Source organism: Artemia sp. Qi Xiang Cuo, chromosome 14 (genome assembly GCF_049724085.1).
Source record: "Artemia sp. Qi Xiang Cuo chromosome 14, ASM4972408v1, whole genome shotgun sequence".
NCBI lineage: Eukaryota > Metazoa > Arthropoda > Branchiopoda > Anostraca > Artemiidae > Artemia > Artemia sp. Qi Xiang Cuo.
Genome location: NC_142807.1, coordinates 37,997,450 through 38,013,835, shown reverse-complemented (window position 1 = coordinate 38,013,835; position 16,386 = coordinate 37,997,450). Strand labels below are relative to the sequence as shown.

Genomic DNA, 16,386 nt, shown 5'->3' with positions numbered 1-16,386 from the left:
CCATTTTACATGTGGAGATGATCTGGGGGAATTGTTCGAAAATTTTCAGCGGAGTTGGAATTATCTGGGGGATTTGTACGGTCGGTGGGATTCCCAAGGGAGAAATTCTCCATGGGGGAAATATCACCAAGAAAGATTCTCCAGGGGAAATTTTCAGCGGAATAAACTTTCAATGAGGGGAGGGGATTTCCGGGAAATATTATCCGCACAAGAGGGATTCCGACATGACCTGAAAAACGACGAGAAAGTGAATAAAAAACAAGTCTTTCTTCAAATGAAAGTATGTTAAGGAGTATGTTTTAGGCGGAATCGTAAGCATGAAATTTTCTGGGGGGGGGGGGGTCACAGCGAGGATGAAATTGCACTATGGTTATTTTTCGGAGGAAGATTTTTACGTGGGAGGAACGTTCTATGGAGGAGTTTTTTGTAGGGGTGGGGGGGTGGAATTTTCTACGGAGGGGAAGATTTCTGAGATTATTTGATAACGATCAGAAAAAAAAGAATTTTTGTACTGACAGTAAGAAGCAAAACTAAAACTTAAAACGAACGATAATTATTCCATGTATGAGAAAGGCTGTCCCCTCCTCAATACCCCGCTTTTTAGGTGAAAGTTCAAGTTTTTGTCTGAATTCTTTCAAAACGATTCCTGAAACACAACGGCCGTGTAATTAGAATCAGAACCTATTTTTAAAACAACCTAAAAGCTTTAGCGTAAAGAGCGGGGTATTATACAATGAATTTTTAAACCATTAAACACAAACCTGCAAATGAAATTCTTTTAATGGGTTAGTCTCTTCCGTTTTTTTCAAATCCAAAGAAGAAATCCACAGCTCATTGAGACCACTGAGCGTCGTATCGTCATCTCTAAAAGTGGCAATCCATCTGTATGTTTTTGTAGATGACTGCCATTCAATGTAAGGAGAAAACGATGAACTTAGAACTAGAAGGAAAGAAAATAGCTACATAGAAACTTACAATAGAACATCATGACTTAACTCTTATGTAAACAAGCTTAATTTTAGATTCTTACTCTTAAAACTAATAGTATAAATAACTTACTTGACTAAGTCCCGTCCGTCCTTGAAGGTCGTCTTGGGGCCTCTTTCTTCGTAATGGCGTGGATGCGCCTTTTGTATGCTTCACGGTCTTCTGCTAGGCGAAGAAGGTCCGAGAGGCGGTGAGGTGTAAAGTTTTCCTTCCACCTTTTTGGGAGACGACCACGAGGACGAGAACCGTGAATTTGGCCGTCAAAGGTGATTTTTGGGAGACGGGACCGACTCATCCGTTATACGTGACCGAGCCATCGAAGTTGCTGGAGCTGAATCTTCACGAGAATTGTTTGTTGTACTTTAAGGCGCTCCGGAAGTTTGACATTTGAGATTCTATCAAGGTAAGTAATCCCAGCGATGCGGCGGAGGCACTTAGTTTCAAATCTGCGAGTCAACGGTTGTCATTTACCTTCAGCGTCCATGTTTCACATGAGTATATTGCGATGGGGAAAATCAGGGTATCGAAAAGTCGTGTCTTAAGCCGCAGAGACAAATCCTTGCCTCGCCATATGGGCATAACGTCTTTTAATGTCTTTTGATAGACTGTTGTCGCTGGTGATCAGACTACCGAGGTAAGGATGATAAATTTATGACCATTCCAAAAGGACTAGTGGCTTCGAGGACGTTGTTAGCAACGGCTTGTAGATCCTCGGGTGTTTCAGCCATTTTTTCGATATCGTCGGCGTAGCTTATCTGTCTGAACACCCCCTATATGTGCGCCGCAAGTTGTTTCCACCAGGGATAAGACTGCTGTGAGGAAAAGGTTGAACAGCTCTGAAGATAAGAGGCATCCTTGAAGGACACCTGCGGAAGTCTGGGAACTGTCAGTGAGACCTTCACTAGTCATGACGCGACTCCCAAATTTGGAGTACATATCTTTGGTAAGATCTACTAGGTTTCTTGGGATTCCGTAATGGAGGAGGATATGCCATAGGCCATTTCAGCAAATAAGGTCAAATGCTTACCTAAAGTCGATGAAGAGCTGATACAGGTCGCGACCGAATTCCAGATATTTCTCTAAAATTTGGCGAACAGTGAAAATTTGGTCAACGGTCGATCTCCCAGGACGAAAACCGGCCTGGTATTCTTGGATGACTAAGGATGACACGGCTCTGATCCGTTGGAGTATAATTCGGGTGAAGATCTTGGCAGTTTGACTTGTTAGGCTAATAGGACGGTAATTATCACATATCGCCTTTGACCCCTTCTTGTGTAGTGGAACAATTGTGGCTTCGCACCAAGAAGTTGGGAAATGACTCTTTTGCCAGGCAGCGGATACAATCTTGTGGAAAAGATCTATAAGTGGTTCACACCAAGCTTTCAGCGGTTCTGCCTGTATTCTGTCCGGGCCAGGGGCCTTGTTAGTCTTCAGCGCTTGGATGGCATCCTCGACCTCAGAACGGAGAGGAGGTTGGCTGGGGTCTGAGACAGTAGCGGGAAACAGGTCCAGGACAGCAGGGTTTGGAAGGATATCGGGATTACGGGTTTTTCCATCCGGCGAGGTCCATGTCGCCTTACGACGTTCTCTGTGTTTGAAGAGAGCGCTGGTAATGGCTAGATCACTGGCTCTCTAAAATTTAATGAGGCATTCTCCCCTCTTGTTAAGCCACCCAAGGGCAAATTTACCCATAAGATCTTCGTTACCAGCCAAATCGTTACCAACAATAACATTGAAGTCGCCAATGACAACAACAAGGTCTTTTTTGGGAACTGCGTCAATTAGGCTTTGCAGTTGAAGGTAGAAATTGTCAGACTCTTCATCTGTTTTGCTGCAGTCAGGAGCGTAGACTTGTACGATCGTGATGTTGATCGGTCATCCTTTCATTCGTATCATAATCAACCGTTCTGACACAGGCGTTACGGAAATCAGTGATCTTCGTGCCTTACTCGACATCAAAAAGCCAACACCTTGGCATTGGACGCCATCGGTTCTCCCAGACACTATCAGACTAGTGTTGCCGATCCTTTCTTCGCCAGTGCTAGGGAGGCGTGTTTCTGAAAGTCCGACAATATCCCGCTTATATCGGCTTAGTTCATTTAGGGCAAGATCTATTTTGCCTTGTTTAGCAAGCGTCCTAACGTTCAGGGTTCCAATAGATAAAATCAATTTAGAGGAAAGCATAGCCTCCGGGTTCGGAGTTGTCAACATTGTTAAAGGGTCTCCATTCACGAGATTCTAGGTCGTCAGATCGTCGGTTGCCCTGGACGCGGTAACTTCGTTGGTTGTCCTGGACGCGGTAACTTCGTCGGTTGCCCCGGACGCGGTAGTATTGGTTCTTGTTCTTGATCGTTTGTACTTCATAGTTTTTAATAAGAAAGAAGGTTTCTTGGCTAATTTCAGTACGGCGGTAAGCCACTCTTCTCCATCCCTAGCAGGGGCCGGCTATATCTAGTACCGATAATGCACCCTTCTGGCGTCCTGCATCACCTGCAACTTTCCCATTGCTGGGAGAACGTTTGTAACTGGCGGGACGTATCCATACGCTGATGGGCCATGCCCAGTGCACATAAGAGGGGCCTTCCACCTCCTCCGCCTGAGCTTATGGCCCCCAGGCGTGGGTGCTCCAGCTATATTTCAAGAACCCCAGAGACCGGGTCCTCCCTTGGTCCCGAGGTGCCCTGCATATCTACAGGACGTTCCCCTATCCACCACCTGAGGACGCGCTGAGAGGCCTAGGAGAGGCCCCAAAACTCAGCAGTTTAAATATACTTTAAATAGTTTAAATATATAGTTATTATTCATCTCTGAAGAGGAATTCTACTTATCAAATCCAGATATACACATTTCGGACACATAATATGGAAAATTGCACGTGGATTCACAGTATAAGAAATATGAGACAAATCAGATCACGGCAGTAAAGTTTGCAGAAAATAGTGGGCTACGACAAAGTAAGAAAGCAAAGAGATGTAAACTTGGATAATTATAAATACATTTCGCATTTTCTTCTTTTTTTTCAACGAAGAGAAAGCTATCGAACAAAAACACTTTGTATAATTATAAAAAGGAAACCAGAGAGTCTTTGTATAAACTACAACAAACATATCTTAAAAGGGTGAAAGTGGCAGGAAATTTAGAAAGAATAATGAATTAACTATTCTAGCAAATATCTGTCTAATATATTTCACATTTGTCGAAGAAAGATCCCCATATGCTCTTCTTGCTTTCCCTGCGAAGTTATTAATTTAAAGAACACGACAAGAAGCCATGATATGACTAACAGGCACACATGGATACACTAGAATATCGGACACTGCGACCACAGAACCTCCTAAAACCTCAAACACCATCACCAAAACACAACGACCTCGTTTTTACTGACATTAAAGATATACCTACTCTTTCTATAAGCGGTCACAAGGATTGTAATATCTTCCTTACATTCAGGAGGAATCTTCCTTACAATCTTGATTTCATTTGCTTGTAAGCAAAATGTATACATCTGTTTACATTCAGAATATAATCTGCATAATAGAATAATTTAACATCCACTCCTCGAAAAATACCGTCTATAAAGCGAGGGCGAAGAAATCGCATCCTTCCTAATGCCGTTCTTACGAGAATCACTTGATTTAGTACAACCAGTACAATATTATATTATACTTTCATTAGGACACAAAGCTTCTGAAAGATATTAACCGAACATAATGCCAAATCCAGACATTCATCAAACTCATCAACTCCAATTAAGATATTCACAAGTACATAATCTACATTCCCACGACCCAAACTTTTTTTTTAACCCAAATAGGTTATCATAAAGTGTAACAGTTATCAAAAAAAAAAAAAAAAAAAAAAAAAAAAAAAAAAAAAAAAAACGGAAATAGTACAAAAGGGCAAACTAGAGAACAAACTGGCGGAGCTGAGAGAATTTTGTAAACTGCAGTTTTGGTTCAAAGCCAATACAATTGAAATATAACCGAGGTAGCCACTATAAATTGTAGAAAACAATCAACCTAAAAAGGCGAAGAAAGATATAAACAAAAGGAGAAAAGGGTGATAGTTACGATTCGAGTGTCCGGCCAAGAATGCCAAGGCGGAAGATAGATGGGAGTCCCATTTTCCATCTGGTAACAAATTAAACCAGTCATTAATTGCTGCTACGCTTGTTTCTTCCCAAGATCTAATGCTGGACCGCAAGTTTGAAACCGTTGCAGTCTGCCCTTCAAAGGAGCAGATGACATCACGAATAAGAGAGAAGAAGCAAGCATGAGTCTCAAATTCTTCACTGTAAAAAAAACAAAATTAAAGGAACCCTGTATATGCTCTACAGAGGGCTGTCAAAAAGTTTTATCTACCCTTAAGATGACACTGAATAACGAGAACAGTTTTGTTATGGTCAAAAGAGCATGGAAATTGGAAAGAAGCCTGTGTTGAAGTAATCTCACAAGCACTGTATTGGAATAAAAAATACTAGGAACATGAGTAATCTCCGCTCAGTTGTAGTAATAGACAAAAGAAGTTTAATAAGGCTAACGAATTTTTCAAATGACTAACACCAGATCCATTATTTTTATCATCAAAGTGCTTAGGCCTTTCATTTCTTATGTAAGACCTTACTTTTCCTACATGAATGAAAAGAAAAGCCAGCTGTGCTTTAAAACAGATAAATTATGTAGGATCACCAATTCTGTCACCTAAGGATGTATTAGGTTGGTATACCCTTCACGGTTTCATTACAACTGAACCCCGTGCAACTGAACCCCCGTGCATCTAACCCCAGCCATAACTGAGCCCCTGTCTAACTGAATCCCTATATAACTCAACCCCCGTGCAACTCAACCATCGTGTAACTGGACCCTCCTCCAACTGAACCCCCTTGCTACTCAATATCGTTCAACTGAACCGCCATGCAACTCAACCCCGTGCAACTGAACCCTCATGCAACTGAACCCTCATGCAACTGAACCATTGTGCACCTCAACCCCGTTAGACTGAACCCTCATGCAACCCAACCTCGTGCACATGAACCCCGTGCAACTGAATCCTCATGCAACCGAACCATTGTGCAACTCAACCCCCGTTTAACTGAACCCTCGTGCAACTCAACACCCGTTTAACTGAACCCTCGTGCAACAGAGCCCCCGTGCAACTGAACTCCATGCTACTGAACCCCCGTGCAACTGATGCCTTGTTTAACTGTCTAATAAATCTAACCAAAACAAAGAAAAAGATAGATCTACCTTGAATGCTTACCGGTCCCACCCATTTTGTTTTAAAACAGTTTAGAATATACCCTATTGGACAATTTGATATATTTTTTTTAACACTATCTTAAGTATAGGTTTTTTGATCATGCCCTTAGTATTAAATGAAAATTTTTGGAAAAAGCAAAATTTATTAATAAGCACAGCTTTTTTTAATATTTGGGAGCATCATTAGATTCAAACTATCTTCTTTAATTCTTCACATAGGTGTTTAAAACAATCAAACACTTTCACTTAAACTAGTGTGTAAATACGAAAGATAAACACTATTTTCAAAAGACAAACAATTTTAGTATTGTTTTCCTTTTAAAAAGAAGTCAAAATCGTCAAAATTATGAATGGCTATAAAGCCCAAAACAGAAAGTGACCAGAAAATTTTAATGGTTGGTTATATCTAAGACAGAAAAAACCTACAAGGTTTTTTTTTCAGAATCTGTACCACTGGGTGTCATTTCCTGGTTGATCTTATGTGGAATGAATCAAAACAAAATACTTTCGCGTAGCTAAAAGTCAATCTGAAAGAGCTAAGGGAACCGTGTATTAAATCAGAGTTTTCACTTCCCCTTTGACAAATCCTTACCCGAGCACTAACTGAAATGCTCATAGTTTTCAATAAAACCAAAAAAACAATATATCGGCCCATGGTTTTGGAGATACACCCATTCATAGAACTCCTCAATTAATAGAAGTTTATTACCCAGATGGGTAATATAAGTTAGAAACTGCAAGTGAAGCAAGAAGCAAATTTTGAGCTACTAGTCAGCGTTAGTTCAAACTTATTCTTGGGCCTTCGGTTGAGTTGAGTCAAACATGGTCTGATTTAGATGGGGGTTGAGTCCCATAAACATTGAGTTAAACAGGGGTTCAGTTGCGCGAGGGTTCAGTTAAATGGGGGTTGAGTTGCCACGTGGGTTGAGTTACACGGGGCCCACTTAAACAGGGGTTTAGTTGCACAAGGGTTCAGTTAAATGGGGTTGAGTTACACGGGGGTTCAGTGGAACGAGGGTATTGTTAAATGGGTTTCAGTTGCACGAAGGTTGACTTACGCGGGGTTCAGTTGCACATGGGGTCAGATGCATGAGGATTCAGTTTCACGGGGTTTAGTTACACGAGGGGTCAGCTACAAGCACATAACCCTCCACCAATAACAGAAGGTACTGATGAGAACTTGAATACACGAGAACAAAGCTCATAATTCTCTGTTGAGCTTTAAAGCCTTTTTTTCATCAAAAACGTAGAACTTAGTAATTTGATGACCAGAAACAGGTAGATTATAATATACCACCAGAGATGAGAATGGCTAGATGGTGATGACTGTTTTCTGGGGAGCCAGCTTGAGTTTGAGCACTGAAGAGTTTCCCAAAACGTCTACTACAACAGCTAGTAGCACTATATCAAAGCACCAAACTGCAAGAGGACAACAGAGCTGCAGACCCTCTTCCTATACCCCAGTCCGTGCAAAGCATTAATCATCCTATTAAGTTCCCGTTTGCATTAAATCTCTTTTCATGACCTCTACACCCTGTTCGAGAACGTCTTGTTCTCCATTAGGAATCAGCTGAATTGCAGGAAGGCATAATTTTTGGCATCCTTTATCTGAAAATCGTGACCTAATCCTTTAACCTTTCTTTCATTATAGCCATAGAAAGCCAGATCAAACAACAATTTTAACGCAGCTTACTTTTTGAAAAACGTTCAGTCAAGAGAGTGCCTGATATTATCCCTAGGCAATTCCTCGAGAAAACACCTGGCATATTCTCCTCAATCTTTCAAAGCGCTCATATCTGCTAATTTTCCTAATGCCAAGGTCTGTTCTCAATACGCAAGTCATGATCATGAAAGTACTAAGGAGCAGCCATGCATGCAGAAAAAAACGATGCTTTGCATGCAACGCTTCAGGTCGCTCATGTTATCCCGTATCCTGCCATAAAAATCGGAAATCAATTTCAGATCGGAATGGATTCCATAGCTTGCAATGAGCACTGACATTCCCTCTATAATTTCTTGGAATGTTAATGGTGGAGTTCTTGATAAATTTCCAGCTTTGGAGAGACTATGTAAATCATTTAGCTTGATTTTTTTGCAAGAGCACTTTTTGACAGATATGGACTCTCAGCTTTTAAGCCCCTCTCCTAGTGTTGCAGTGCATCTATCCCCAGCTAAAGGACTTCAACGAAAAGAATGGCCAAGCAGTAGTCTAGCCGTCTTGATAAATTGCCAATCAGGACTATTTGAAATGTGTGCTTGCTATCTTGCCATACCGATTGAAGAAATTATTATAGCTATTCCCTATCTTCCAACAAATTGCAGGGCGAAGCTTCTGAAAGAGAATTCACTATTGCTTGGAGAAAGGTAGCTAAATTGTTGAAAGATATTAAAAACATTATCAGAAAGCATATGCTTATCGGGAACTTTAGTTGTGACTTTCGCCAAATTTCAAGTGCAAAAGCTGAAACTTTTCTTTCTATTTTGCCAACCAATTAAAGTTACACGTGTATTCCAACTTCTATAAGTGCGTCTAACCTTGACCATGCAGTATTGCTCCATCCTCCTGATTATCTAATGGTTAAAGTCAGTCTGGAGGATGAATATAGTAATAACATCCCTCTGTCCTTCACAATTCCCATAAGTGGTTCTCATTCTTCTAAATCTGCTGAAAAAAAAATCCAAACTTCTTCATTTTCAGTGTTGGGACAATATTGATAAGGACGTTTTTCAAGCAGAGTGCAACCACATATTTGATAAAATCCAAGTTCAGTGTCAGCTTCTTTAGCGGCAGCCGGGGATGGACCAGTCTGCTACACGGATTGAACTTGATTTTTGCTATACATAGATTATCCACTCTCTAAAAATAGCCAAGATGTACGCTGTTCCTATAAGAAAGTGCAGACTGGGTACCGAGCAATTTAGATAGTCTAGAAATGAAAGTCTTAAAGCCGTGCCTCAATCATCAAAATTCTGACTTCATTTGTGGAGTGATTGTGAAAAAAAAACTAAAAATAAAATTGTTAATACTTCATGGTTAATTACAAAGCGACATTTTCAGAGGAAGCTCAAATGTCACCGAGTCACAAAAAGTGTTGTAATTGCTGAATCGATATCGAATGACTGCACTAAGCAATAGAAGACTCATTCAGCAAATAGCAAAAATAAAGCCAATATCAGTGAGTTACAATAGTATTCGTATTTAAAAAAAAGCCTGACGCTAAAAAGTGTGAGAAAATCGAAAACGAATTAAATGATCGACTGTTTACTCCCGGACCAAGTGCCTTTGTAGATGGTACCAAAGATGTAAGGGATTTTATACGAAAGCTTAAAAAAACTTCAACGGATTACGATGGTTTATGTGCTCTTTATTTTCTTTAATGCATCTAATAAGGTTATTTGTCATCCTTTGTTGCTTTACCAAGTGTTTTTTTTTTTTTGCAGTGGTGCACTTCCAGATTCTTTTTGTTTAGGACTTATTTCACCAATCCTTGAAAAAGGGAAGGATCCACGTCAATGATCGTCGTATAGATCTATAACTGTTTCAAGTGTCTTTGCTAAGGATTTGGAATTTCTTACAACTAATAGTCTGCATTCAACTTGTTATATGCCTCCCTATCAGTTTGGATTCTAGCCCAAGCTTGGATTTTTCCATGCTCTAAAATGTTTGTGTAATTTATTGGTTGATGTTGATGATTTTCTGATGGGATCCTAGCCCTTAGAACGTATGATTTTAGGAAGACGTTTGACTCGCTATTGCATTCCCAAGCAACGAATGAGTTTGGAACCGCGGAGTATCGCCAGATTTAGTTAGGCTTATTCTTTACATTTAGCGGCATATGAAAGCTATAATAAGGATTCCTGGAAATGATTTTTTGACCAATGAAGTACGGATTCGTATCGGTGTTAAACAGAGTGCGATTGAGGCTAGATAGGGTGCGCAACGTTGCCAGTTCTCTGCCAACTGTTTTCGTGTGGCATTTATAAAAGTATTGATTTATCGTTAATTTTTTATGCAGATGATATTTTTAATATTAGTAGGACAACTAGCGGGTTAGAAAATTATTTACATGAGATTTCCGATAATAACCGTTAACTTGGGCTTTCCCTAAATGCAGCAAAATGTGAAGTTATGATTTTCAATAAGTTAGGTGCGACTATAGTTGATGATGTAACTATAGATTCGAATGGTACTGAAGTTAAGCCTTGTGATAAGCTGACATATCTTGGTCTCCCGATTCGAAAGAATCTTAAGAAAACTAAGTTCATATAGTGCAATTATAAACTGCCAATTCTATTTGAATAGTCATTCTTGCAAGGGTTTGTAATAGGGTAGCCATGCCACATATTTTTTTTTTAGTGCCTTTTGCCGAATATTTAGTGAATCTGATCGTCTTAGAATGAAGCGTGTATTTTCTAGATGTGCTAAGTTCCTGCTTCAAATCCCCCCAAGGACCCGTAATTCGTGGGAAATTTAATTCATCAGATCCAGGTGCCAAGCTATCTCAATATTGGGTACCAAGCTACCCCAATATTGGGAGCCACGCCCCTAATCTTGATTTGGTTGCAATTTTCACTTACATTTTCGCTAATATAACATGCCAAAAAAGTCCATGTGTCAAGCTAAAAAAAAATGAAAAAAAACTTCTAAAAAGTTTAAGCTCGGTCCCCCGTTTTTAGCATCCCCCTCACGGTGGCCCTACTTGCAACCATCCCAAATTATCCGAGAAACTTTAGCAAACATACATTTGTTTTAACTAAATCATGAATTTATTTCTTCGACAAAAAATAAGGTTCAAAACTGCTGCCAGAGCAGACATGTGGAACCTATTTGAATATTCACGGTTTTATGCCATTTGATTTACCCCTATCCATGTAAAGATTTTTTTCCAATAACCAATATTCAAAAGCTTACTTTTCCTGATCCTTGGCTCCTTCGTCGTCAGAAGCTGGATATGAGTCATCCATATCTGATTCTACTGGTACACAGCCGGTGTTCGAAGTTTCCTCGAATAGAGAGAAGAGGTAAATATAATAAACGAAACAAGTTAACAAATCACCTACCCATTCTTAGATCAAAGCCTAGTAGTGTCGAGGTTCCTCATAGCATAAAATAAACTGGGTCAGATTTATAGACAGATGACTGAAAAGTATAATGGTCTTAAGCATTTAAAACATCGTTGATCGAGACGTCCATTGCAGTTACAAAGGCCTCCCATCAATTGTTTTAAATATCATTTTTTTCAAAGGTGTTTGCAAAGTCTTCTTTTCACCTCCGATAATTTTCTTTCGTGGAGGGAGAGACCCACTCTGTATATTATTTAGTGAAATAGGCTTAGAATCCATTGAATTTTATTTAAGAAACCCAAAGAATTTCCAGCTTATACATTTACAACCTTTAGGCTGGCGAACTCTTGCTTTAGTATTGACAGAACGGATTCTTGTCTTTTTCATATAATTATATGAAAAATATATAAATAAATTACATTAATATAATTTGCACTTTACTGAAAAGAATACAAATGAATGTGAATTGTCGGTTTAATATACATATACTGATATTTAGTAATTAAAATGTTAATATTATTTGATTTATTAAAGCTATGAAAGTAAAAACATTTATATTTTTTCAGTAAAGTGTAAATTATGTTCTGGCCTTGGGAAGGCATGGGACTTTTGAGCCCTACTCATGTTAATTTCTGCTCGTTCTGAGTTTGACTCGGTTATTTATTGTAATTTCTGTTCGTTTCGGGTTTTATTTATTTACCGATGCTGATTTGTGATAGTTTCACCCTTGGTAGATTATTTGATTTTATTTTTTGTTCATTTTTGGTTTAATGGAGTTCATTACTTTTCTTTGAAAAAATTAATTTGTGGAAAAAGTTTTTTTTAATTAATTTCTGTTCGTTTTATATTGACGTAGTCTTTTCAGGGAAAAAGAAAATAATACTTTAAATCTTTTCATCTTTTTAAGACTTTATAGTTTGGCCTGCTATTTCTTTGCTGGAGAAAAATTTTCAGCAATTTTTAATAACATAAACCCTTTTAAAAATCTGGACACAAATAGTACTGTTTAATTTAGTTTCGTACCTCCTCTAGTTGACCTGAAATAGAAAACTTGATGCCATTCGTAAAAAAAAAATCTGTTTACTTTCTTTGATAGCTTGGATACACTTACGCTATTTTGATTTGGTTAAATTTTAAGAAATGAAGCAGCCCCGAAAGTTTGAACATAATACCCTCAGTCGTTCTTAGGATACTGCTGAGATGCCTCATTGGGAATTAGCATTAACACAGTGCAAATTTATCACAGTTTAATTTAATCTTAAGGCCACATTTGGTTTTTAAACATAATGGGCAAATTGGAGGGTGGGCATGGGAGGGGGACTAGTTGTCCTCTAATCACTTTCGACTATTAAAGAGGGCATTAGTCCTTTCTATTTTAAATCGAATGAGCCCTTTTCAAAGTTTATACGACAACTCCTTCGATACGAAGTGTCCTGGGCTAAAAAAAAAAAAAAAAAAAAAAAAAAAAAAAAAAAAAAAATACATTGCCTACCCAAATCGATCTTTACTATAAAAAAGTCAAGCCTTCCAATCACTTTCGACAATTAAAAAAGGCACTACCCCTTTCAATTTCCAATCGAATGAGCCCTTCTTGAGTTTCTACGACAAAGTTTTCTATAAAAACCTTATATGCCCCCAGGGTATAAATTAAAACCTGCACCATAACGGCTGTGAGGGGAGTGTCGTTCTAAATGAACTAATATCAAGATCTTACAACTACATTGAACAAAGTGTCGATCTCAGAATTTTGGGTCGTTGTGTTTGGGAAACTAGTGGGTGTGAGGGGGGCGTTAGTTGCCTTTCAATCACTTTCAACTATCAAAAAGGGCACTAGCCCTTTCAATTCCCAATCAAATGAGCCCTTTTTAAGTTTCTATGACAAAACCTTCTATAAAAGCCTTACATGCCCCCAGGGCATAACTTACAACCTTTGGCCTGAGGGTTGGGGGGGGGGGCAGGGTTGTCATCCTCAAAGACCTAAATTCCAGAACTTTCAACTACGTTGAACAATATGAATATCTCAAAATTTTGATTGGATGTGTTTGGGAAAATGGTGGGCTTGAGAGGGGGGTTAGGTGCTATTCAACCGCTTTCGACTATTAAAAAGGGCTTTACTCGTTTAAATTTCCAATCGAATGAGCCTTTTTTCAAGTTTCTACGACAACTCTTTCTATAAAACCTCATATGCCCCCAGGGCATAACTCACGACCCTTGCCCTGAGGGCTGTGGGGGGTTGTCATCCGCAAAGACATAATCTCCAGAACCATCAACTACGTAGAAAAAATGGCTATTTCAAAATTTTGATTGTATGTTATGTTTGGAATGTTGGGCGTGAGAGGGGGATTAGTTGCCCTCCAATTACTTTCGACTATTAAAAAGGGCACTAGCCATTTCAATTTCCAATCGAATAAGCTTTTTTGAAGTTTCTACGACAACACTTTCTAAAACAACCTTATATGCCCCCAGGGCATAAATTACAACCTTTGCCCTGAGGGTTGTGGGGGGGGGGCAGGGTTGTCATCGTTAGAGACCTAGTTTCCAAAACTATCAATTATATTGAAGAAAATGCCGGTTTCCAAATTTTACTGGATAAATTGATGGAAAGGTGGGCTCGTCAGGGGGGTTAGTTGCCCTTCAATTACTGCTGATTATAAAAGACGCTAAGCCTTTCAGTTTTCAATCAGAACCTCACTATTTCAAGTTTCTACGACAAAGCTTTCAATAAAAAACTTATATGCCCCCAGGGCATAACTTGTAACCCCTGCCCTGAGGGCTCTGAGGGGGAGGAGTTGTCATCCTCAAAGGTCTAATTTCCAGAACTTACAACTACGTTGAACAAAATGACTATCTTAAAATTTTGATTGGATGTGTTTGGATAAATAGTGAGCGTGAGAGGGGGATTAGTTGCCCTCCAATCACTTTCGACTATTAAAAATGGCAATAGCCCTTTGAATTTCCAATCGAATGAGCCCTTTTTCAAGTTTCTACGACAAAGCTTTCAATGAAAATATGCCCCCAGGGCATAACTTATAACCCTTGCCCTGAAGACTGTAGGGGGAGTGTCCTGCTCAAAGGTATAATTTCTAGAACTTTCAACTACGTTGAACAAAGTGGCTATCTCAAAATTTCGATTGGATGTGTTTGGGAAAACGGTGGGCGTGGAAGGGGTGTTAGTTACCTTCCAATCACTTTCGACTATTAAAAAGGGCACTAGCAATTTCAATTTCCAATCGAATGGGCCCTTTTTGAAATTTCTACGACAACGGTTTCTATAAAAACCTTATATCTCCCCAGGGCATAACTTACAACCTTTGGAATGTGGGGGGGGTGTCATCCTCAAAGACCTAATTTACAGAACTTTCAACTACGTTGAACAAAATGGCTATCTCAAAATTTTGATAGGATGCGTTTAGAGAAAAGGTGGGCGTGAGAGGGTGTTTAGTAGCATACAAGTGACTTCTGAATGACAAAAAGGGCTCTTAGTCCTTCAATTTCTAATTTAATAAATCCTTATTTAAGTTTCCGTGACAGCGCCTTCTATAAAAACCTTAAGTGCCCCAGGGCATAATTTACAACCCTTGCCCTGAGGCCTATGTGGGAGTGTCCTCCTCAAATACATAATTTAAACCTGGAAATCAACTATGCTGAACAATATGGCTATCTCAGAATGTGGATGTAACGTGTTTCAGGAATGGCGGACTTGGGAGGGGTGTTAAGTAGCCTTCCAATCACTTCCGAATATTAAAAAGGGCACAAGCCACTCCAATTTTCAATTGAATGAGCTCTTTTAGAAGTTTCTACAACAACTTCTTTGATACAAAGTGCCCTGTTCTAAAGGAAAAAAATAATAAATAATACATTGTGCCAACATCGTTCTTATATGCCCGCAGGGAATAACTTAAAACCCTTGCCCTGGATGGCTGTGGGGGAGTGTCCTCCTCAAAAACATAATTTATATGTGGAAATCAACTACGCTGAACAAAATACTCGTAGCTATCCCAAAATTTTGATTGGATGTGTTTGGGGAAATGGCGGGTGTGAAAGGGGTTGTTAGTTGCCTTCCAATCACTTTCGAGTATTAAAAAGGGCACTAGCCGTTCCAATTTCCAATCGAATGAGCCCTTTTCGAAGTTTCTACGACAACTCCTTCGATACTAAGTGTCCTGATATGGAAACAAAAAAAAAACCAATAATACATTGTGCCAACAATGTTCTTTACTTAGGCAGCAATATTGCGCTGCCTATGATTAAATGAAAAACTGTTTTCCAAGAACATTTTTTAAAGAAAAGTAAACAGCGATCTTAAAACTTGATATAAGCAGAAATTGCCTATTGTAAAGAGCCATGCTCTTTTCATGTATTATTTTTTTTGGCCGTCCACTTCATGCAGAAGACGTGGTCGGAAAAACTTCGGAGGGGCTCATTCAGGTGGAAATTGTAAGTTCTAGTGGCTTGTTTTAAGGATTAGTTAAAAAAAAAAAACTACCTATAAAAGAGTTTTTTCAAAGAAAAGTAAAGAGCCATATTAAAACTTAAGCTGAACAGAAAAAGTCTTTTAATAATTCAGACTTAAAATGACAAAAAAATAAAAAAATAAATAAAACCAAAAAGGAACATAAACTAAAATGAATAATCACATCAAAAATAAAGATAAGAGATACTGACATAGATGAATCTCAATCTTAAACGATTAAAAATTAAAATGGATACGCGATCTAAACTTAAAATGAACAGAAATTACTACAAACAGAAGTTTGGATACTGCCCCCTCCCCCTGACCGTATTCTGTTGCGTCATTTGCCTTTATTAAAACTATTATGTATTTTGAATAGTGTGCTTTAATTTTTTAAGACATCGGTGAAAAATGAAAAATATGATCACTTTAATAATCAATATGAGTAGAAAGCACTAATGAAGATAAACTGAATGTTTAGAAATTAATTATATTAATTCCAGGAAATCTCAGCAAGTCAATACTCAAGTTTTATTTAACAGTCAATTTTATTTACCAAGGTTATTATAATAAAAAAATAAAAAATTTCGATTTCCTAAAAAAAATTTTGAATACAAAAATTAG

General features: G+C 38.7%; 1 protein-coding gene across 1 annotated transcript in view; it reads right to left on the bottom strand.

Moving 5' to 3' along the window:
* Window positions 1–16,386, bottom strand: part of LOC148944435 (uncharacterized) — a 56,044-nt gene that overhangs the window by 22,444 nt on the left and 17,214 nt on the right. The window contains exons 5-7 of the mRNA XM_089099925.1: window positions 11,158–11,249; window positions 5,058–5,278; window positions 762–940 (exon numbers count right to left, since the gene is read on the bottom strand). Of these exons, the coding sequence (XP_088956051.1) occupies window positions 762–940; window positions 5,058–5,278; window positions 11,158–11,249 (492 nt within the window). The remainder of the gene's footprint in view (window positions 1–761; window positions 941–5,057; window positions 5,279–11,157; window positions 11,250–16,386) is intronic.